Source organism: Hyla sarda, chromosome 3, assembly GCF_029499605.1.
Source record: "Hyla sarda isolate aHylSar1 chromosome 3, aHylSar1.hap1, whole genome shotgun sequence".
NCBI lineage: Eukaryota > Metazoa > Chordata > Amphibia > Anura > Hylidae > Hyla > Hyla sarda.
In genome coordinates, this window is record NC_079191.1 from 270,026,911 (window position 1) to 270,052,228 (window position 25,318).

A 25,318-nucleotide genomic window follows, 5' to 3' on the forward strand; every position below is an offset into this window, starting at 1 on the left:
ATGCAGCGTATTTCCCGCTGCTGCCGTAAATTTTGCGTAAATACGCTGCGTATACGCCCTGTGGGAATGCAGCTTAAGGTGAAAAAGGGCTTGGTCCTTAAGGGGTTAAACAAAGCAACAAACATGGACCAGGACAGCAGTGATGCGTTTCGATCGTCTCAGGGATCTTAATCTCACTGACAGTTTATTTTTTGGATTGCTTATATGGGGGAGGGAACTATTCACACAGGTGTAATTGCCAGTACCTTCTGAAAACCAAGCGCTGTTAACTATCCTTTATGCGGCCTCATGCCATCCCCCATGTGACTTTGGAAAAGAGGCCAAGGAAATTGGGACATGCTTACTGAATAAGTAGAGGTACCAAAAATTGCTTGTTTAACACACTAAAAATGTGGCCAGATCTAAAAATAGATCTGATCTGGCCTCTTTTAGCAGTTCCCCAAAAAAGCAAAAGGTGTACAGCCAAACAGCCAATTACTTTTGTTAATCAGTATAGTACAGATTTTAAACCGCTGACTAGTATTATACATTAATTTATGCCGATCATAATGAGTGATCCTAACTTTAAATCTGTCTTCACAAAGGGCTACCGCTGTGTATCTAGGAAAGCACTCACCATAGGTCAACAGGTGTCCTCTATCCCGTTTTCTTCTAAAACTAATAGACCTACTTGGCTGAGCAACATAGTGACATACAAGTGTATCTGTTGTAGTGTTATGCTAGTATCAAAAGAATGTTGCTCCTCTTCTAGAGGAGATGTATACACTATCAAGCAGTATATCAACTGCAACACCCCCTTTGTTGTATATCTGTTACGTGCAGGGACTGTAATGTCCAATATGTAAGGTGCACTATTGGCCCATTAAAAGTAAGAATCAGAAAACATCTGATGTTCGAAATTTCAGTTCCAGCCATGTCTCGATCAGTCAACACTGTGCAGAGAAACACGGATAGTCATGCCAGTCTTGGCCTTCAAGGAATAGAGAGAGTGGGAGCCCCAGTGAAAAGGTGGTAACCATAGAAAAAAGCTCCTTGATAGGGATTTTTTTTGGATCCTGCGGCTCGATAGTAGATATCTGGCTGGATTGAAAACAGGACGTTATACTTAATTACTGAGCCGCATGGTCCTATCTGCCATATTCAATACATTTCTTTTTGTTTTTCAGTATTGCTATACGTGTCATTTGGGTGATCTACATTTACATTATTACCAATAGTTTTGCATTTATATTGGTGTTCTGTTAATTATCCAGTTCATGTTTTTCCCTCATTAATGACAGATCTGTGTTTTTCAAATACACGGCTTAAAAAGATAAAGGGAACACTAACACATCCTAGATCTGAATGAATGAACTAATTGTATGAAATACTTCCGTCTTTACATAGTTGAATGCGCTGACAACAAAATCACACAAAAATTATCAATGGAAATCAAATTTATCAACCCATGGAGGTCTGGATATGGAGTCACACTCAAAATCAAAGTGGTAAACAGCACTACAGGCTGATCCAACTTTATGTAATGTCCTTAAAACAAGTCAAAATGAGGCTTAGTAGTGTGTGTGGCCTCCACGTGCCCGTAGGACCTCCCTACAACGCCTGGGCAGATGGTCTCCTGAGGGATGTCCTCCCAGGCCTGGAGTAAAACATCTGTCAACTCCTGGACAGTCTGTGGTGCAATGTGGGTTGGTGGATGGAGTGAGACATGATGTCCCAGATGTGCTCAATCGGATTCAGGTCTGGGGAACGGGCGGGCCAGTCCATAGCATCAATGCCTTCCTCTTGCAGGAACTGCTGTCACAATCCAGCCACATGAGGTCTAGCACTGTCTTGCATTAGGAGGAACCCAGGGGGTGGCCAGCATTTGATTGGTCTCACAAGAGGTCTGAGGATCTCATCTCGGTACTTAATGGCAGTCAGGCTACCTCTGGCAAGCACATGGAGGGCTGTGCGGTCCCCCAAAGAAATACCACCCCACACCATTACTGACCCACCGCCAAACCGGTCATGCTGGAGGATGTTGCAGGCACCAGGACGTTCTCCACAGCATCTCCAGACTGTCACATGTGCTCAGTGTGAACCTGCTTTCATCTGTTGAGAGCACAGGGCGCCAGTGGTGAATTCACCAATCTTGGTGTTCTCTGGCAAATGCCAAACTTTGTGCACGGTGTTGGGCTGTAAGCACAACCCCCACCTGTGGACGTTGGGTCCTCATACCACCCTCATGGAGTTTGTTTCTGACCGTTTGATTGGACGCATGCACATTTTTGGCCTTCTGGAGGTCATTTTGAAGGACTCTGGCAGTGCTCCTCCTTGCACAAAAGGCGGAGGTAGCGGTCCTGCTGCTGGGTTGTTGGCCTCCTACGGCCTCCTCCATATCTCCTGATGTACTGGCCTGTCTCCTGGTAGCGCCTCCATGTTCTTGACACTACGCTGACATAGCAAACATACTTGCCACAGCTCGCATTGATGTGCCATCCTGGATGAGCTGCAACACCTTAGCCATTTGTGTGGGTTGTAGCCTCCGTTTCATGCTACCACTAGAGTGACAGCACTGCCAGCATTCAAAAGTTACCAAGACATCAGCCAGGAAGCATAGGAACTGAGAAGTGGTCTGTGGTCACCATCTGCAGAACCATTCCTTTATTGGGGGTGTCTTGCTAATTGCCTATAATTACCACCTGTTGTCTGTTCCATTTGCACAACAGCATGAGAAATTGATTGCCGATCAGTGTTGCTTCCTGAGTGGACAGTGTGATTTCACAGAAGTGTCATTGACTTGGAGTTATATTGTGTTTGAGTGTTGCCTTTATTTTTTTGAGCAGTGTATGTTTCTCTGGGTACTTTGGTACGTTATACATATATCTATTAATATAATTTATACAATATGAATAGTCATGTACCATTCTCATATAAACCATATCTTTGGAATTTCGTTAGGTTCTTAACCTCTTAAGGACCCATGACGTTTCGGTACGTCATGAGTCCACTCCCACTCTATAACGCTGGGCCACAGTGTGGCCCCGCGTCAAAGCGGGTCGGGCCCGGCCTCTAACAACGGCCTGGACCAGTGGCTAATAGCGTGCAGCGGTGCCGCGCGCTATTAACCCTTTAGACGCGGTGTTCAAAGTTGAACGACACGTCTAAAGTGAAACTAAAACCATGCCGTTAGCTCAGGGAGCTGTTCGGGATCGCCGTGGCGAAATCGCGGCATCTCAAACAGCTTACATGACAGCCGGAGGGTCCCTACCTTCCTCCATGCTGTCTGATCGCCGAATGACTGCTCAGTGCCTGAGATCCAGGCATGAGCAGTCAAGCGGCAGAATCATCGATCAGTGGTTTCCTATGAGAAACCACTGATCAATGTAAAAGATCAGTGTGTGCTGTGTTATAGCTCTCTATGGGAGCTATAACATTGGAAAAAAAGTGGAAAAAAAAAAGTGAATAAAGATCATTTAACACCTTCCCTAATAAAAGTTCGAATCCCCCCCCCCCTTTTCCCATTTAAAAAAATAAATAAAATTGTAAATAAAAATAAACATATGTGGTATTGCCACGTGCGGAAATGTCCAAATTATAAAAATATATCGTTAATGTAACCGCACGGTCAATGGCGTACGCGCACAAAAATTCCAAAGTCCAAAATAGTGCATTTTTGGTCACTTTTTAGATTAAAAAAAATGAAAAAAAAAAAAAACTATCAATAAGTTCTATCAATGCAAAAAGGTACCGCTAAAAACTTCAGATCACGACGCAAAAAATGAGCCCTCATACCACCCCATATGCGGAAAAATAAAGTTATAGGGGTCAGAAGATGACAATTTTAAAAGTATAAATTTTCCTACATGTAGTTATGATTTTTTCCAAAAGTACAACAAAATCAAACCTATATAAGTTGGGTATCATTTTAACCCCTTAAGGACGCAGGACGTAAATGTACGTCCTGGTGAGGTGGTACTTAACGCACCAGGACGTAGATTTACGTCCTAAGCATAACCGCGGGCATCGGAGCGATGCCCGTGTCATGCGCGGCTGATCCCGGCTGCTGATCGCAGCCAGGGACCCGCCGGCAATGGCCGACGCCCGCGATCTCGCGGGCGTCCGCCATTAACCCCTCAGGTGCCGGGATCAATACAGATCCCGGCATCTGCGGCAGTTCGCGATTAAAATGAACGATCGGATCGCCCGCAGCGCTGCTGCGGGGATCCGATCATTCATAACGCCGCACGGAGGTCCCCTCACCTTCCTCCGTGCGGCTCCCGGCGTCTCCTGCTCTGGTCTGTGATCGAGCAGACCAGAGCAGGAGATGACCGATAATACTGATCTGTTCTATGTCCTATACATAGAACAGATCAGTATTAGCAATCATGGTATTGCCATGAATAGTCCCCTATGGGGACTATTCAAGTGTAAAAAAAAATGTAAAAAAATGTAAAAGTTAAAAAAAAGTGAAAAATCCCCTCCCCCAATAAAAAAGTAAAACGTCAGTTTTTTCCTATTTTAGCCCCAAAAAGCGTAAAAAACATTTTTTATAGACATATTTGGTATCGCCGCGTGCGTAAATGTCCGAACTATTAAAATAAAATGTTAATGATCCCGTACGGTGAACGGCGTGAACGAAAAAATTTTTTAAAAGTCCAAAATTCCTACTTTTTTAATACATTTTATTTTAAAAAAAATTATAAAAAATGTATTAAAAGTTTTTTATATACAAATGTGGTATCAAAAAAAAGTACAGATCATGGCGCAAAAAATGAGCCCCCATACCGCCGCTTATACGGAAAAATAAAAAAGTTATAGGTCATCAAAATAAAGGGATTATAAACGTACTAATTTGGTTAAAAAGTTTGTGATTTTTTTTAAGCGCAACAATAATATAAAAGTATATAATAATGGGTATCATTTTAATCGTATTGACCCTCAGAATAAAGAACACATGTCATTTTTACCAGAAATTGTACGGCGTGAAAACAAAACCTTCCAAAATTAGCAAAATTGCGTTTTTCGTTTTAATTTCCCCACAAAAATAGTGTTTTTTGGTTGCGCCATACATTTTATGATATAATGAGTGATGTCATTACAAAGGACAACTGGTCGCGCAAAAAACAAGCCCTCATACTAGTCTGTGGATGAAAATATAAAAGAGTTATGATTTTTAGAAGGCGAGGAGGAAAAAATGAAAACGTAAAAATTAAATTGTCTGAGTCCTTAAGGCCAAAATGGGCTGAGTCCTTAAGGGGTTAATCGTATGGACCTACAGAATAAAGAGTTTCATTTTTACTGAAGAAATTTTTACCGTAGAAACGAAAGCCCCCAAAAGTTACAAAATGTTTTTTTTTCTTCAATTTTGTCGCACAATTATACTTTCCCCCCCCCCCGTTTTTCAGTAGATTCTTGGGTAAAATGACTGATGTCATTACAAAGTAGAATTGGTGGCGCAAAAAATAAGGGTTGAAATTGAAAGGGTTATGATTTTTAAAAGATAAAGGAGGAAAAAATAAAAGTGCAAAAAACAGAAAAATGCTTGGTCCTTAAGGGGTGAAGAAAGATCCTATGTTGGGGGGGGGGGGGGGGGAGCAACAAATGCGGACCAAGATCTTGCAGGGTAAGTAAACTGATGATTAGAATAAAATATATATAATACATAAAGGAAAAAGAGGCTTTTGAACCAGTGAATATTCTATGCCCATCACATTATGATTTTTTCCAGAAGTACGACAAAATCAAACCTATATAAGTAGGGCATCATTTTAATCGTATGGACCTACAGAATAAAGATAAGGTGTCATTTTTACCAAAAAATGTACTGTGTAGAAACGGAAGCACCCAAAATTTACAAAATGGCGTTTTTAAATTTTTTTTCTTCATTTTTGTCTCCCAATGATTTTTTTGGGTAAAATGTTTTTTTTAATACAAAAAAATAATAATAAAAGACTGTTAGTACGATTAAGATCGCCGAGACGATCGAGAAGCGTCACTGCTGTCCTGGTCCTTGTGCGTTGCTGTGTTGAAATAAAATATGCCTGCATTCAAGCTACTGCGCTGCATAATTTTGTTCCTTGATACTGCTCCCAGTGTTGTCCACACTGATCAATGACGCGGGAGGCAAAAGGGGAGAGCTGGATTTTGCTACTTGTTCATAGAAAGGTTAATTAATATGGCACTCCCTTCAATCTGGTGCTCAAGTAGGAATCCCATTCCATAAAACTAGCTTCAAAAACAAACTTGGCACTCAATTTGCACTTCGTATGAATTTTTTGTGTGCCGTCCACAAAATAGTTAATTTTTCGGTCCTATCCGGACCTTCACAGTAGTCACGGAGCAATCTGTTTTGACCACTACTTCACCCTTTCAGAACGGCACTTGGCCGTTTTACTCCTTAATCACGTTACCTCCGCAGCAGTCTGGTTCTGTTCTGATGAAGGTCCGGATAGGATCGAAACATTAACTATTTTGCGGACTGCACAATAAAAATTCATACTAAGTGCCAAGTTTGTTTTAAAGCTTGTTTAAAAAAAATTATAATCTAGTTGACACATTCCCTTTGAATTGTTAAAGGGTTTCTTCATATATTGAAAATGTATTAAAGGAGTACTCCTGTGGAAAAGTTTTTTCTTTTTTTTTTTTTTAATCAACTGGTGTCAGACAGTTAAACTGATTTGTAAATTACTTCTATTAAAATATCTTAATCTTTCCAGTACTTTTTGGGGGTCTATATACTACAGAGGAAATGGTTTTCTTTTTGGATCAGAGTTCTCTGCTGACATCATGACCACAGTGCTCTCTGCTGACATCTCTGTCCATAGCAGCATATGTTTGCTATGGGGATTTTCTCCAACTCTGGACAGTTCTTAAAATGGACAGAGATGTCAGCAGAGAGCACTGTGGTCATGATGTCATTTCCTCTGTAGTATACAGACCCTAAAAAGTACTGGAAAGATTAAGATATTTTAATAGAAGTAATTACCAAATGTCTAATTTTCTGGCACCAGTTGATTTAAAAAAAATAAATAATAATCCCCCCGGGAGTACCCCTAGGATTCCACAGAGGTTTTTCATGCAAAAACGCCAATTAAAAATGTCTATTTTGCCGCACAGCGTTTTTCTGTGAAAAACCACCACTGCCAGATGTTAGCTGCAAGTCAATAGTGAACTGCAAAAGGCCAGATCCACTTAGCGTTTTTCAGTTTCACATTTTTTTTTTTTTTATCCTTTGGGCGCTTTTTAGTTTTTCAAAAACGACCTCTTGCTGAGACTTTGGCTTTTTTTTTTTTTTTTTTTTTTTGGGGGGGGGGGGGGGGTGATGGCAGGGAAATCTTGGTGTTTTTCTCCAATAGAAGTCTATGGGAGTAAAAAAAAATGCCAAGAAAGATGACATGTGGGTTTTAACTTTGGCGTTTTTTAAACAAAATTTCGTAGGGTAAATTATAAAAAAATATTTTAAAAAAATACAGTGGTGATGGAAAAAAATTGTCTAACAAAATGTATCTTTTTGCTAACTAAATTTTTATTATACATTTTTTAAACAGGGATCAATTTATGTGGGCGGGCAGGGAACTAAAAATGTAGCTAACAAATTTTGAAAGGGGCTATTTAAATAAAAAATAAATATATTTGTTATAATTAATTTTGTTAAACTTATTAGTAATGTATTTTAATAATATGTTGAATAAAGTGTGTGTTTTAACTTTTTTTCTATATTTTTAAAAATTGATTAGGTAGTACTACTACTCCCAGCATGGAACACACTCTGCCAAGAGGAAAAGTTGCCGAGTTGCCCATGGCAACCAGATAGCTTTTTTTCAATTTTCACAATTTTAACTGCAGGTACTACTGCTCCCAACATGGAGCACACCCTGCTCCATGCTGGAAGCTGTAGTACCTGCATTAATAGACAGATTGCAACAGGTGTCAGAAGTGACACTCTCTGCGATCTATTAATGCAGGTACTACAGCTCCCAGCATGGAGCAGAATGTGCTCTATGTTGGGATTAGTAGTACCTGCAGTTAAGGACAGATCACAGTGGGTGTCAGGACAGGAGTGACACCAGGGGCAATCTGTCTATTAGTACAGGTACTACTACTCCCATCATGGAACAGCCTGTTCCATGCCGGGAGTAGTAGTACTACCTAAAAAAAAAATGTTAAAATAGAAAACAAATGAAACACACACTTTACTAAACACATTATTACTCAATTTATTTTTTATTTTTTTTAACTTAATTATAAAAAATAATTTTACATTTAAATGGCCCCTTTCAATTATTTTCTTGGGGGGTACTTACATTTTTAAGGAAAAAAATGCCAGAGGGGCCAAAAATGCAATTTCCACTCAAAGGCAAAAACGCCAGTAAAAACGCCAAAACGCAGGGAAAATCAGAGCCTAAAAAAAACTCAAAGACAAAAACCTCTGCGGAATCCTAGCCTAATAGAAAATGGGGTAGATTTATCAAGCTGGCTAGGTTTCCACACAGGTTTTCTGTGGCGTTTTTTGGAAAACTGCCACTGCAGTTTGAGCCAGAGTCAAAAGTGGATCCAGCAAAAAGGAGGAGTGAAAGGCTTTTCATTATATTTCTTATTCCTTTTGAATACACTTCTGACTTTGGCCCAAAAAGAGCAGTGGCAGTTTTCCCCAAAAAATACTGTGTGGAAACCTAGCCTTATAGTAAGATTGTTTGCTGCAGTCACTAAAGACAATCACAGTATTGCTTTCATTTTACCTGAGCTTGTTAAAAAGGAAAACTGACAAGCTGTTCACCCACACTAAACCCAATATACTATGTTATAGTCCAGGGGAACAGGAGTAAAATGAGGTATAACTTACAGTAATCCACCCGATGCTGTATTGCTATGGAAGTGGGAGCTGGCTTGCCTAGCTTCCTTGCCTCCTCTTTATGCAGCTCAATGCCTGTGCCTGCCAATCATATAAATGTTCAATATTATTTATGCTCACATCTTAGTGACATGAAAGCCTCCAGTCACGTGAGTGCTTTGCTTATCACATGCAGAGTGCTCATGTGATTGCAGGCTCTCACGTTATCAGGCACTGCGCTGCATAGAGAGGAGGCAGGGAAGTTAGGCAAGAAGCCTCCCTGCCTCTTTTACACATAGAACAGCTTTAGAAATATAGCAATGGTGGGGGGAGGTGCATAATTTCTCAAGCATTGGACCAATTTCTGTTATACCTTGTTTTACTCCAGTTCACCTGTACTATATCCCAGTGTATTGGGCTTAGTGAGGGCGAACAGTCTGTCAGTTTCCCTTTAATATATGAAAGGTGAGCTGTGATTGGTTCTTATGGGCAACAAAAGTCAATCTTACTATAAGACTGCTCGATAATTCTTCCCCAAAAAAGGTCATGCACCTCCAGTGAAACAGGCAGTGGTCTGAAAGAAGTTGATTCCACACAAAACAGCTGTTGCCTATTCCTCTAGAGAAGTATCTAGTGGTACAGATTTTTGAGCTATGGAGATTTATCAAAACCTGTCCAGAGGAAAAGTTGCCCAGTTGCCAATAGCAACCAATCCGCTTGCTTCTTTCATTTTTTAACAAGGTCTCTGCAAAATGAATGAAGTGATCTCACACAATATGTCTGTGAAGCAGTAATGACCAGATACTACAGAGCACAACAACTCGTGCTTTCAAAAAAATGAATGCCCTACAGTCACATTCTGTTCTGCCACGTTCACACATTCGATATTCTGTGAGGATTCTGACGCGCATCTACTGGCATGCCACTGGTAATACAATTAAATAGAGTATTATATATCCCATGTCCTGTATGGAATAGAAGACATTTTGTCAATCATTTGATCCTATCACAGGGGTCTCAAACTAGGGGGAATGGGGTTGCTGGTGGATGATGGGGGTGCTACTGCTGGTGGAGGATGAGGGGCGCATTATGGGAGCATTATATGTGAGGGGCGCATGATGGGGGCATTATATGTGAGGGGCGTATGATGGGGGCATTAAATGTGAGGGGCGTATGCGGCCCAGCCTCACCCAGCCGCTACCTCCAGGGCCCCCCAGATAATTTGAGTTTGAGACACCTGTTCTACCATATTGTCATTTCTGCTGCAGAATCCTCATGGAAAAGTGGCACATTAGATCCACTGAATTACAATATAGCTAATCTATGTGCGGTTCCAATGACACATTTGTGAGTTTTTGTGTTGGATTCTATGAAAATGTCATTATGGATCTTCAAATGTGATCCATGTAACATGACATTAAAAAAGCATTACAGAAATATTTTGGTACATATAAAGCCATCTCACTAGCAAAATTCTCTCAATTTAATTTGTCTCATCCCAGCTCAGTTGCATTCATACATTTTTAACTCTTTCAATATGGCAGTAAGGTCAGGGTCATGTGATCCCAAGGAAGGCCAGTGCATGCTCTCAGATCAGTCTGTGTGTAAGGTTATGTTCACATCAGTATCCCACTCTTTGTATGGCTGGGTGGTATGACCAAATATGTGTATCATGGTATTTTTGTAACTTATGGCGGTATCCCCCCCCCCCCCCCCCCAAATTAATTATCAGCCCAGCGCTGTGCTGTCCCCATCAGGGTAAATACTCAGATCACCCGCTAGCGCTACCCTCCTTGTCCTCCTGTTTGTTGCGGGCCGCCAGCGCTGACACTCTATACTGTACGCTGTATCCCTATGCCCGAGCTGCAAAAGGTAAACAAAAAAAACTTTAACGCACGTTCCTACGTCGACCTTACGCTCTTCCTGGGGACGGGAATGTCGGACAGCCATCAGCCTATCACCGGCCGCAGCGATGTTCGGCCTCGGCCGGTGATAGGCTGAGCCCACTGTCATGTAAGAAGCCGGCCGGCTGGTCTTGGCTGCGACTTTTTTGTCTTGCTTATGTGCTTCAAATTTATCAACCCCCTGTGATAGTATGATATATATGTAGCACATAAGCAAAAAAAAAATAAAAATAGGCCTTCAGAACTTGCTTACCAAAGCAAGCCATGATAAATGTCTCTCTACAGACTGAATAAAGCAGAAGCAGCCAACATTGGGGGACATGTATCATTATTTGTGTATGGTAGAAACAGTTTACACCTTTTCCCGAATTCTAAATTATGAGCAGAAGCGCTAAATTCAATCAAGCGCAATGAGCTTCATAAATTGCGGGTAAGTATAGTAATCTCCTCAATCCACTCTTTGGAAAATAGAATCGATGATTTAGAGCATCTTGCTACGTTAAGTCCAAGATAGCTTATATTTGCACAAAAAAACAGCTCTTGCGGCAAAATTTTTGGTGTAAAGGAAAAGTACGCAGTTAATAAATCCATGTATACTATAGATGTCACTCCAAGGTACCCTGATTCAGCCACATCTGGAGGACATGCTCTACCAAAACGTGCGCAAAAAGAGGGCTTGCACCAAATTTTGTGCAAAAAAATAAACACAAAACGGGTAAAATCTTTGATACATGTCTCCCATTGAGTGAAATTCAGTATTAGGACATCCACTGAACGAACAGTTATCACCTATTCAGTGGATGAATGAGAACTTAGTTATCAGTAGGGCCACTTTTCCATAAAATGACAGCAGCGTATGAATACTGAGTGGCAGAAGTCTGTGGTTAGCTGTCAATGGGATACAAAAATAAGTATGGACTAAAGCTCCCTTCAAACTTCATTGAATTATTAAATTGCTTTTCGACAGTCGGATCGGGGCAAGTTGAGGTTCTGTCCAGTTAAAGGGGTACTGCGCCCCTGGCATCTTATCCCCTATCCAAAGGAGAGGGGATAAGATGTTAGATCGCCACGGTGCCGATGCTGGGGACCCCGGGGATCGCTGCTGCAGCACCCCGTCATCATTATTGCACAGAGCGAGTTCGCTCTGTGCGTTATGACGGGCGATACAGGGGCCGGAGCAGCGTGACGTCATGGCTCCGCCCCTCATGACATCATGGCCCGTCCCCTTAATGCAAGTCTATGGCAGGGGGCGTGATGACCGCCACGCCCCCTCCCATAGACTTGTATTGACGGGGGTGTGCCGTGACGTAACGATGCTCCGGCCCCTGTATTGCCCGTCATTATGTGCAGAGCGATCTCGCTCTGCGCAGTAATGATAGCGGGGTGCTGCAGCAGCGATCTCCGGGGTCCCCAGCAGAGGGACCCCGGCGATCTGACATCTTATCCGTTTTCCTTTGGATAGGGGATAAGATGTCTAGGGGCGGAGTACCCCTTTAAGAAACTGTCAAAAAAGGCAGGGTTCACACCACATTTTTGCAATGCAGTTCCCGTATACGTTTTGAATTTGAAAACCGTACGGAACCATATTGAGATTATATGCATTGACTTTCCATTGAAAACCGTATGCCAAAAGATGTATCAGGTTGTGTCCGTTTAGCATCCTGTACAGTTTTGTCAGTTTTTTTTCACGTACCCAAAACAGTAGCCTACCACGGTTTTTGGTCCAGGTGAAAAACCGTATTGAAACATATACGCGTTTTTTTGTTTTTTTAAACATGGGAGTCAATGGGAATCCATCCAGTTTTCACCATACGGTTTTTGACTTTGCACAATTTATTCATTGGAATTTCAATCAAACAAGTGAAACTTTATTCATAATGGAGTGAAAAGTAAAAAACCATGTACTTTTTTTCCCTTAAAAAACGGATGCAACCGGACATCATTTTTCAACCGTATATGGATAAAAATTTGTACACACTTTGATACAGTTCAGGTTTTGTGGAATCATTTTTTTTAAATTTTTTTTTTTTTTCCATCAAAAACCTGATATGGGAACTGTATTGCAAAAACGTGGTGTGAGCCCAGCCAATCAAACTGATCATAAGGTATACTATTACAACAATACAGGAATTTAGGTGCACTACTGTGGTAGATGTAAACAATACATTGGCTATCCCTCAACACTGATGTTAAAATTGAGACATTCCCCAGTATATCCTTATATGAAGGACACACCAGAGCCCGCACACCAACGCCAATGTCATTGTTTACATCTACCACAGTAGTGCACCTAAATACCTGTATTGTATTATTCTCATTGTTACACATCCACACCGTCTATCTGGTGTAGGATGCCATTGTGGCACTTGTAGTCCGCTGCAGGCATCCTCCATTGTATTCATTTTTATGCTGGTGATCGCCCCTAGCAACGGACTACAAGGGCAGGATCTGCTCCCCCAGTATAAATGCACAACTGCATTTGGGGATGAGCACCTCCAGCCATTTGAGCCCACGTCTTTGTTGTTATTTATGTCCATTACAACAAAGCAAGTCATACACAACATAATACAATCAACATAGGGGGAGATCAAAACCTGTCCAGAGGAAAAGTTGCTGAGTTGCCCATAGCAACCAATCAGATCACTTTTTTTCAGAGGCCTTCTCAGAAATGAAAGAAGCGATCTGATTGGTTGCTATGGGCAACTCAGCAACTTTTCCTCTAGACAGGTTTTGATACATCTCCCCTATGGTTTGTAAGGGCCCTTTTAAACGGGCCAACAATGAGCAGGAAAAGAGCGCCAATCTCACCTTTGCATGGCTCTATCAATTGTACGGCCAGCCTGGATGGATCGTCTGCTAAGCCATTCATGTTCATCACTGTTGGCCGCACACCCATTTACACAGGGCCATGTGCTGCCAACAATAATAATAATTTAGACAGCCACATGCAAAATATTCAATCTGCCAACTAAAGAGTGTTTACTCGAATGCTCGCCTCTTTTACCCAAGCTGATCATCTGGACTGAGCTTTCCTAGGACACTCATTTGGCTTATAATAGGCCGCAGGCTTTACACTGCGGAATCTCCGCTTGCTGAATTCAGCGAGCAGAGATTACATTTGGCGGCCGCTGCCAAAAAAAAACTTGGGCGCTAGGGCCGCGGGGCACTGAGCCGTCACCATTACCTGCTATGCAGTGCTTGCGGAATCCACGAAAAGAATGAACATGTTCTTTCTTTGCGCGGAACAATTTCAGAATTGTCCGCCGCTGAAATTCCGCAGCGAGACTCATTCACACTAATCTTAAAAAGGAAAACTGTCAGCTTTCTCCCCCCCCCCGCACTAACCAGTGGTACTGGCTGGTAGTGTGGGGGACGCTGATCAGTTTGATGCTTACCGTGCAGTTCGGCCCTCATCTTCTATTTTCGGGATATGTTAATGAGGTGCTAGCTGGCACCGGGCGGGCTAACTGGCACACTGACATCAGTGCCACCCAGCTCATCAATATTCCTCCCCTCCCTATTCTCCCCACTCTGTAATTAAGAGAGAGGGGAGGAATATTGATGAGCTGGGTGGCGCTGCAGCAGGCGGCACTGACGTCAGAGTGCCAGTTAGCACCTCATTAACATATCCCAAAATTAAAAGATTAGGGCTGAACGGCGCGGCGGATTAGGGCACGGTAAGCATCAAACTGGTCAGCGTCCCCCGCACTACCAGCCAGTACCACTGTGCGGGGGGAGAAAGCGGACAGTTTTCCTTTAAGGTCACACCGTGGAATGCCGCCCGTGGAATTCCATAATGTGAACGTACCCTAAGGCTGAAACAAAGACATACGTCCATCCAGTTCAGCTTGTTACCTTATAGCAGTGCTTCCCAACCAGAGTGCCTCCAGCTGTTGCAAAACTACAACTCCCAGCATTCCCGGACAGCCTTTGGCTGTCCGGGCATGCTGGGAGTTGCAGTTTTGCAACATCTGGAGCCACCCTTGTTAGGAAACACTACCTTATAGTATTGATCCCCCAAAAAAAATATAAACACATGGAGGTAGAAGCCATTTTTCCTCTTTTAGAGATACATTCCTTCTTGACTTAACATAATATACACAGCATTACATACACAAGATTAACATAAGAGCTAATAGAAACATTTCCCCTGTAAACGTAACGGGTGAGGGCAAAAGGTTACTGGTCAAGTAATGTTGCTCAGGAGTATATACATTGATTAGGAATACATGCCAGTGTGCCTACCTGCGTTATAGAATTGATCAAGCACGGTGGTCTCCCCGAAGTCAAGCTTGCCGAACTGCAGCGTCTCCAGTGTTGCCCCCTGGCTCTCGCACGCCTCCTGGAGACTGTGCAGGGCAGCGTTCTCACACACTTGCATCCCCGAGGTGCCCTCATTGATAACATAGACCACCGTTATACTGCGATTGGAGGTGGCAGGGGTCCCAACCGAGGTGAAGCCCTTAGCGCACCGGCCCGCAGCGCCTCCCCCGCCAGCGGCGTGTATGTAGTCTTCATGCCAGAAGCTGCCAGCTACGGGGAGCCTGCCGCCCCTACTTGGTGCCGCTGCTGCCCCCTGCTGTCTGGGGCAAGGCTTGTCTTCATACATGCAAAAGCTTGCCTGGGGCAGCGGGGACACGGGCACCGAGAACGTAATGCCCTCACTGCCGTCACCCATGTCTCCGCAGCACAGAACGTATCAGGAGGAAGTTTCCCCACTAGTTGCTGAGGAAGCGTCGTCCGTCTGAGGAAAGGCGCTCGTCGTCCGGTGCGGTGGGTGCAGGTCCCGTCACCTCGCGGAGCTCCTCATATGCCTCCTACCGTGCCTGTCCTGCTCACTCCAGCCTGCTACTAGCTCGGGGATTTCACTGTCTACCGCCCCTGATGCCTGCACGGTGCATGCCTGCCCACTGGGCGGGGTACTACAAAACGTTACCCACTGCAGACGGGCTGAGGAGAACTTACACAAGACTGAGGAAGGAACTGGTCACTGGCCCGCCCTTTACTCCTCCTCATTCACACTACGGGCGCTTTATGACTTCTCTGTTATGTCCCATGTGTTTCACCTGAAGTGTGTTAGATTCTTCAGAAACCTTGTGACTTCCACCCAGTGGCGTTGCTAGGGTTGGTGTCACCCAGTGCGGTAGAAAATGGTGTCACCCCATACCTACCCCCTCCCCCCAGTAAGTTTTTAGCCTGTTGTGACAGACACCACTGTTTGTAGCGCATTGTGAGAAATTCCAGTATAATAATCAGATATACCAGTTGCCACAGAATAGGAAAGTGTTAAAGAAGTTTTCACCATTGAAATGTACAGCTCCCAGAATTACTTAAAGGGGTACTCTACTGGAAAACATTTACTTTTATATCAACTGGTGCCAGAAAGTTAAACATATTTTTAAATTACTTCTATTTAAAATCTTAATACTTACAGTACTTATAAGCTGGTGTATGCTCCACAAGAAGTTGTGTAGTTCTTTCCAGTCTGACCACAGTGCTATTTGCTGACACCTCTGTCCATGTCAGGAACTGTCCAGAGCAGGATAGGTTTGCTATGGGGATTTGCTCCTACTATGGACAGTTCTTGACATGGACAGAGGTGTCAGCACAGAGCACTGTGGTCAGACAGAAAAGAAATAAAAAAAAGAAAATAACTTCCTGTGAATCGCTTATACAGCAGCTAATAAGTACTGGAAGGATTAAGATTTTTAAATAGAAGTAATTTACAAATCTGTTTTACTTTGTAGCACCAGCTGATTAAAAAAAATGTTTTCCAGTAGAGTACCCCTTTGAGCAGTGGTAAGGTTATGCTGGGAGTTGTAGTTTCACTCACCATAACTGTAGAACTGACAAGTGACTACAGCTCTGATAGGACATAGTGAGGAGAATGTACAATGATATCAGTGACTACAGGTGACGTCTTCTCTATAGTGAGGAGAATACACAATGATATCAGTGACTACAGGTGACGTCTTCTCTATAGTGAGGAGAATACACAATGATATCAGTGACTACAGGTGACGTCTTCTCTATAGTGAGGAGAATATACAATGATATCAGTGACTACAGGTGACAGCTTCTCTATAGTGAGGAGAATATACAATGATATCAGTGACTACAGGTGACGTCTTCTCTATAGTGAGAATACACAATGATATCAGTGATTACAGGTGACATCTTCTCTATAGTGAGGAGAATACACAATAATATCAGTGATTACAGGTGACGTCTTCTCTATAGTGAGGAGAATACACAATGATATCAGTGACTACAGGTGACGTCTTCTCTATAGTGAGGAGAATACACAATGATATCAGTGACTACAGGTGACGTCTTCTCTATAGTGAGGAGAATACACAATGATATCAGTGACTACAGGTGACAGCTTCTCTATAGTGAGGAGAATACACAATGATATCAGTGACTACAGGTGACGTCTTCTCTATAGTGAGGAGAATACACAATGATATCAGTGACTACAGGTGACGTCTTCTCTATAATGAGGAGAATACACAATGATATCAGTGACTACAGGTGATGTCTTCTCTATAGTGAGGAGAATACACAATGATATCAGTGACTACAGGTGATGTCTTCTCTATAGTCTTTCCTTATCTAATTCAGATGGTACATACCGCCAGGACTTGTTCCAGCTAAAACTTCTCTCTGCAGAATGTGACGCCCAGACGTCTCCTCACTATGTCAGCGCATTCTCATCCTCTATATGAAAACAAGTATTATTATAAACCTGACAGACACTGTATCCTCTAAATACAATACTACTATACACTACACTCTTTGATTATAAACCTTCTATACACCATACCCACTGAATATAATACTACCACACACTGTACATTCTGAATATAATACCAACACATACAGTACACTCTGAATATAAATCTGCCACATACTGTACCCCTGAATATAATACCGCCACACACTGTACCCACTGAATATAATACTACCACATACCTTACCCTCTGAATATAATACTACCACAAACTGCGCCCTCTGAATATAAATCTGCCACATACTGTACCCTCTGAATATAAATCTGCCACATACTGTACCCTCTGAATATAAATCTGCCACATACTGTACCCTCTGAATATAATACCGCCATACACTGTACCCTCTGAATATAAATCTGCCACATACTGTACCCCTGAATATAAATCTGCCACATACTGTACCCCTGAATATAAATCTGCCACATACTGTACCCTCTGAATATAATACTACCACCCACTGCGCCCTCTGAATATAATACTTAGAGATGAGCAAACTACAGTAAATTCGACTGGTCACAAACTTCTCTGCTCGGCGGTTGATGGCTTATCCTGCATAAATTAGTTCAGCTTTCAGGTGCTCCCGTGGGCTGGAAAAGGTGGATACATTCCTAGGAGACTCTTTCCTAGGACTGTATCCACCTTTTTCAGCCCACCGGAGCATCTGAAAGCTGAACTAATTTACGCAGGATAAGTCATCAACTGCCGAGCCGAGAAGTTCGTGACGAATCGAATTTACTGTAAGTTCGCTCATCTCTAATAATACTACCACAAACTGCGCCCTCTGAATATAATACTACCACAAACTGCGCCCTCTGAATATAACATTGCCATACAGTGCACCCTCTGAATATAATACCACAACTGCAGTAACACCCCTTAACATCCATTAGCTGATGCTATTACAACGGGAGGGGGGTATTGGTGGTGTTGCTAGTGGATGATGGGGGTGCTACTACTGGGGGGGTGTTGCTGGAGGATGATGAGGGTGCTACTGGCCATCCCCCCTGGCAGTATCACCCCCAGGATCATCCTCCTGGCAGGAGCACCTCCATCATCCACCATCAGGATCTGCTGATGGAGGTGCTGCTGGGGGGGGGGGGGTGTTGCTGGTGGATGATGAGGATGCTACTGCCAGGGGGAGAGCATTAGGTAGGCAGCAGTTCCCCCACATTAGGTAGATCGCAGTTTCCCCACATTAGGTAGCATCTATTCCCCATATTAGGCAGCATAGATTCCCCACATTTGGTACCAGTTCCCCCACATTAGGTAGGTACCAGTTACCCCACATTAGGAAGCAATTTCCCCACATTAGGTAGCACAGATTCCCCACATTAGGTAGCACAGATTCCCCACATTAGGTAGCACAGATTCCCCACATAAGGTAGCATAGACTCCCCACATTAGGTAGCATAGACTCCGCACATTTGGTAGTAGTTTCCCCACATTAGGCCGCAGGTTCCCCCCCCCCCCCTCCCCACACACACACACAAAAAACCACATACAACACAGAGAGACAAACACACACACACAGTCAGAGAGACGCACACTCACAGACAGACACACACACACAGAGTCACACAGACACACACACAGAGTCACACAGTCACACACACACAAAGAGTCACACACACACACTCAGAGAGTCACACACACAGAGTCACATACACACACACACAGTCACATACACACAGTCACACACACAGAGTCTCACACACACAAGCAAAGATAGAGACAGACAGACAGAGAGACAGACATACACCCATCCAGCGCAGCGCTCCTTCTCACCGGGCGCCGTGCGAGTGACGTAACTGACGTCCTCCTGTGCGGCCATGGGGTGTGACGTCAGGCCGGCGCAGATGTGGGAGCGGAGGCCGGGCACAGTGCTGGTGAAGGTGAGGGGGGGTGTGATGATGGACGGGCGCACAGTGAAGGTGAAAGAGGGGGGTTGCTGACGGACGGGCGCACCGCACACACAGCGCAATGGGGGGGGGGTGCTGACGGATGGGAGGCCGGTCGGGCACAGATGGGGGGGTGTCTGTGTAGCTGGGGGGGGGGGGTGCTGCGGAGCATCTTGGTGTCACCCCATTAGGTTGGTGTCACCCGGTGCGAGCCGCACCCCCCGCACCCGGGTCGCAACGCCACTGCTCCTACCCACAGGATGCTTTTAGCGTGCCACTTTACAGTAGATGGCAGGGTGTTAGCATATCTGACCTAGAAGAAATTCTCTTGGTGCCAACTAGGCCAGGGGACCTATTGGTCACATCTGGAGAACCCTTATGGCAGAGTTTCCCAAGCAGGGTACCTCCAGCATGCCTGGACAGCTTAAGGCTAAGTTTCCACTTGGTTTTTTTATCTGGCAGTTTTTGAGCCAAAGCCAGAAGTGTCTTCTAAAGGAATAGGACATATAAAGGAAGGACATTTAGGGGGAGATTTATCAAAACCTGTCCAGAGGAAAAGTTGCTGAGTTGCCCATAGCAACCAATCAGCTCGCTTCTTTCATTTTGCAGGGGTCTTGTTAAAAATGAAAGAAGTGATATGATAGGGAACCTACAACATAGAGGGGGAAGATAGTGTAGATAGAGAGGGAGGACTTATTAATATACCTGAGGGGGGGGGGGGGGGGGCGGGCGGTTAGAATCGTTAATAGGGATAGGCTTCAAAGGAAGAAAAACACACACCATTGTATTGCATGATGACTAATGCCAGAAGTCTGACCAATAAAACAGAGGAACTGGATTGGTCGATGTCTGAAGAAAATGATGACATAGTGGGTATAACAGAGACTTGGTTGGACGATAGCTGTGACTGGGCGGTCAACAAACAAGGTTATAGTCTATTCAGGAAGGATCGGACAAAACGGAAAGGGGGAGGAGTTTATATTTATGTAAAGTCCAGTCTGAAGGCCGCACTACGGGAGGATATATGGGAGGGAAACAATAATGTGGAGTCATTATGGGTATAAATAAATGGATATAAAAATAAAAAATCCTGATAGGGGTTTGCTATAAGCCACCAAACATAATGGAAGAGCCAGAAGATCAATTACTGAAGCAAATAAATAAGGCAGCAAATCAGAATGATGTGATAATAATGGGGGAAGACAATTATCTGTCCCAAATGGTGCAGGGCCCGACCAGAGGGGGCGCACTACTAGACTTAATATTAACCAACAGACCTGACAGAGTAACTAATGTGCAGTTAGAAGGACACCTAGGAAATAGTGATCATAATATAATACATTATAACTTGTTCTTCAATTAGGGAATCTCTCGAGGGGCCACAAAAACATGAACTTTAGGAAGGCAAAGTTTGATCAACTCAGAGAAGCCCTTAAAGGGGTATTCCAGCCCTTAAAGGGGATAAGATGCCTGATCACGGGCGTCCCGCCGCTGGGGACTCCCGTGATTTTGCACGCGGCACCCCGTTTGTAATCAGTCCCCGGAGCGTGTTCGCTCCGGGTCTGATTACCGGCGACCACAGGGCCGACGGCGTGTGACGTCACACTCTGCCCCTCAATGCAAGCCTACGGGAGGGGGCGTGACAGCTATCACGCCCCCTCCCGTAGGCTTGCATTGAGGGGCGAAGCGTGACGTCACATGGTGGATGTCACACGCCGTCGGCCCTGTGGTCGCCGGTAATCAGACCCGGAGCGAACACTCTCAGGGGACTGATTACAAACGGGGTGCCACGTGCAAGATAACTGTTACGCCGAGCGCTCCGGGTCCCTGCTCCTCCCGGAGCGCTCGCGGCGTTCACCTCCATGCAGCGCCCCGGTCAGACCCGCTGACCAGGAGCGCTGCATTAGTGTCACCGGCGGGGATGCGACCCGTGTAGCGGTACGGCCCGCCCCCGGCTCGCATCCCAATCTCCTCACTTGTCCCGTCCTCCGTCGGCTCAGTCCCGGCGCGCGGCACCGCTCCCTAGGGCGCGCGCGCGCCGACTCTCTGGGATTTAAAGGGCCAGTGCGCCATTGATTGGCGCCTGGCCCAATCAGTACTTACACCTGTGTCCTCATTATAAAAACCCACTTCCCCTTCCTAGTATCGCCGGATCTTGTTGCCTCAGTGCCAGTGAAAGCGTTTCTTGTGTATGTTTCAAGCCAGTGTTCCAGACCCTCTGCCGTTGCCCCTGACTACGAACCTTGCTGCCTGCCCTGACCTTCTGCTACGTCCAACCTTGCTCTTGCCTTATCCCTTGTACCGTGCCTGTCTCAGCCGTCAGTTGGGGTTGAGTCGCTATCGGGTGGAACGACCTGGGGGTTACCTGCCTCTGCAAGTCCATCCCGCTTTGCGGCGGGCTCTGGTGAAAACCAGTAACCCCTTAGACTCCGTTCCCCTGGTACGGCCCACGTCATCACCCCACTGACACAGAGGATCCACCACCAGTATCCTCACTGTATACCCATCTGGATCCTGACAATAACGGGAGTCCCCAGCGGCGGGACTCCCGCGATCAGGCATCTTATCCCCTATCCTTTGGATAGGGGATAAGATGTCTAAGCACCGGAGTACCCCTTTAACAAAATAAAATGGGATAATGTCCTCAAAAATAAGAATACACACACTAAATGGGAGACTTTTAAAAATATCTTAAATTCTCACAGTAAGATGTATATACCTTATGGGAATAAAAGGGTCAGAAATAAAAGAAAACCAATATGGATGAACAAAAAAATGTTAAGGGGGAAATGAATGACAAAAATAAAGCATTTAAACTACTAAAACATGACAGCAGTGAAGAAGCATTAAAAAGCTATAGAGAAAAATGTAAAATATGTAACAAACAGATAAAAATCACAAAAATAGAGACAGAAAGACTCATTGCCAAAGAGAGTAAAACTAACCCCAAAATGTTCTTTAACTATATAAATAGCAAAAAGATCAAAAATGAAAGTGTGGGCCCTTTAACCTCTTAAGGACACAGGGTGTACCTGTACGCCCTGCGCCTGGTCCGGGTATTTAAAACGCTAATGATAGCCGGGACCCTGGGCTAATAGCGCGCGGCACCGATCGTTGTGCCACGCACTATTAACCCTTCAGACTCTTCAACTTTGATCGCCGCGTCTAAAAAGAAAGTAAAAGCTTCCCGGCAGCTCAGTCGGGCTGATTGGGATTATCGCGATAAAATTGTGATGTCCCGATCAGCTAGGACGCGAGCAGAGGACCCCTTACCTTGCTCTGTCGCGTCCGATCGGCATTTGATTGCTCCAAGCCTGAGCTACAGGCTTGAGCAATTGAGCCCCTAGAACGCTGATCCATGCAAAGCTATGGCTTTGCAGGGATCATGGTAAAAGATCAGTGTGTGCAGTGTTATAGCCCCCTATGGGAGCTATAACACTGCAAAAAAAAAAGTTAATAAAGGTAATTTAACCCCTTCCCTAATTTTCCCTTTTCCCATAAAAAAACTGTGTAAATAAAAATAAACATATGTGTTATCGCCGCGTGCGTAAATGTCCGAACTATAAAAAATATATTGTTGCCAGGTGAAATACAGTGTGATAAACTCCCCAGTACAGGTCACCTGTCTAACCCAGGAAGAAGTACAGTGCCGCCCACAAAAAATCAAAATAGACAAATCACCAGGTCCAGATGGCATTCACCCCCGTGTTCTAAAGGAATTAAGTAATGTAATAGATAGACCCCTATTTTTAATATTCAGGGACTCTATAGTAACAGAGACTGTTCCCCAGGACTGGCACATGGCAAATGTGGTACCAATATTTAAAAAGGGATCAAAAGGTGACCCAGAGAATTATAGGCCTGTTAGTTTAACCTCCGTTGTAAATAAATAGTTTGAGGGTTTTCTAAGGGATGCAATTCTTGAGTATCTTAATAAAAATAGATGTATGACTCTATATCAGCATGGCTTTATGAGGGATCGGTCCTGTCAAACTAACCTGATCAGCTTTTATGAGGAGGTGAGCTCCAGACTGGACCAGGGGCAATCGCTGGATGTCGTATATCTTGATTTTTCCAAAGCATTTGATATGGTGCCACATAAAAGGTTGGTGCATAAAATGAGAAGGATTGGGCTGGGGGAAATTGTGTGCGAGTGTGTAAGTAACTGGCTCAGTGATAGGAAACAGAGGGTGGTTATTAATGGTACTTATTCTGATTGGGTGACTGTTACTAGTGGGGTATCACAGGGGTCCGTCTTGGGTCCTCTTCTAATTAATATATTTATTAATGACCTTGTAGAGGTGATGATACTAAACTCTGTGAAGCAGTAAACACTATAGAGGACAGTGCACTGTTACAAATGGATCTGGATAGGTTGGAGGTTTGGGCTGGGAAGAGGCAGATGAGGCTCAACACTGATAAATGTAAGGTAATGTACATGGGGGAGAAAAATCCGGGCTGGGATTATGTATTAAATGGGAGCACACTTGGGACGACTGATGTGGAAAAGGACTTGGGGAGTCTTAGTTAATAGTAAATTTAGCTGTAGTGACCAGTGTCAAGCAGCTACTGCCAAGGCAAATAAAATCATGGGTTGCATCAATAGGGGCATAGATGCCCACGACAAGGAAATAATTCTACCACTGTACAAATCACTAATCAGACCACACATAGAATACGGTGTACAGTACTGGGCACCAGTGTACAAGAAAGATATAGTGGAAACGAAATAGCAGAGAGAGATTGTACTTTGGGCAACAGCTGTAGCCTCCTGCAATTAGTCCCACTCTACAGCGCAGCTTGCGCTACACCGCTCCTTCCAACGAAACCACTATCAGCGTGTGGTGCTCACTCTTATAGGTAACAGTTCATGTAGTAAACTTCATAGAAGATATGAGAAAGTAGAGGGCACTCACCCAAGGTCTGATGAATCACATAGATTTATTCATAGCAAAAATGTGCAGCGTGGACAAACAAAGACAGGACGGACGGGTTCAGCAGGTGAACTCAGACAGGCAATAGTACCATTTCGCGCTGGAGCACTTCAACGGGCCTAGCGTCATGACATCAGACGGCACGTATATAGCACCAGGTAAGATGTCTCTATAGCAACAGTAAACATTAAATTAGTGCATAGATAGTGATTAAGAACATTTAAAAACAAACATGATACAAAAGGATAATATACAACAGACTTATAATAGTGCACTCAGTTCTGTCCGGTCATTAAGACCAGCAGGCCCCATGGCCTCTAGTCTTAATATCCATCTTGCTTCCTTTTTGAGGAGTATCGCGATATTCTTTACTGTAAGAGCAGTGAGACTGTGGAATTCTCTGCCTGAGGAGGTGAACTCTGTAAAAGAGTTCAAAAGGGGTCTGGATGCATTTTTGGAGAATAATAACATCGCTGGTTATGTATACTAGATTTATAGGGACAGAACGTTGATCTAGGGATCTATTCTGACTGCCATATTTGAAGTCAGGAAGGAATTTTTACCTCTAGTATGAGTTTTTTTTTTTGCCTTCCTCTGGATTAACTCAGTAGGGACTCATTAGGGGTATAGGTTGATGAACTCTGGTCTTCTTTTAACCTTATGAACTATGTTACTATGTTACAATGATTGGTTGCTATGGGCAACTCAGCAAATTCCAGCAGAATTCGCTACAGAAATTCCGGCGTTTGAACAAACCCTTAGGCAGGGTTCACACTGCGGAATCTCTGGGCAGAATTTCTGCCGGATATCGAGCCAGCAGCACTAGAACCGCGTGGACTACATTGCATTTGCCATACACGGCAATGCATTTCTGGCTGGATCTTTTGGGAGATCTGCTCAGAAATGCATTGCCATCTATGGGGACGGCAGTCCCTACGTTCCTAGTGCCGCCGGCTCAATCTCCTGCAGAAATTCT

At 44.1% G+C, this 25,318-nt stretch overlaps 1 protein-coding gene across 5 annotated transcripts in view; it reads right to left on the reverse strand.

The window, feature by feature from the left end:
- MAP3K5 (mitogen-activated protein kinase kinase kinase 5) overlaps positions 1 to 25,318 on the reverse strand; it is a 329,350-nt gene that overhangs the window by 214,415 nt on the left and 89,617 nt on the right. Inside the window, exons 1-2 of one of the 5 annotated variants that reach the window (XM_056566622.1) lie at positions 14,962 to 15,664; positions 8,825 to 8,914 (exon numbers count right to left, since the gene is read on the reverse strand). The exons of 1 other annotated variant lie outside the window; for it this stretch is intronic. In XM_056566622.1, coding sequence (XP_056422597.1) covers positions 8,825 to 8,914; positions 14,962 to 15,394 — 523 coding nt within the window. In that variant the 5' untranslated portion in view covers positions 15,395 to 15,664. 3 more of the 5 variants (XM_056566625.1, XM_056566627.1, XM_056566623.1) reach the window with 3 other exon arrangements.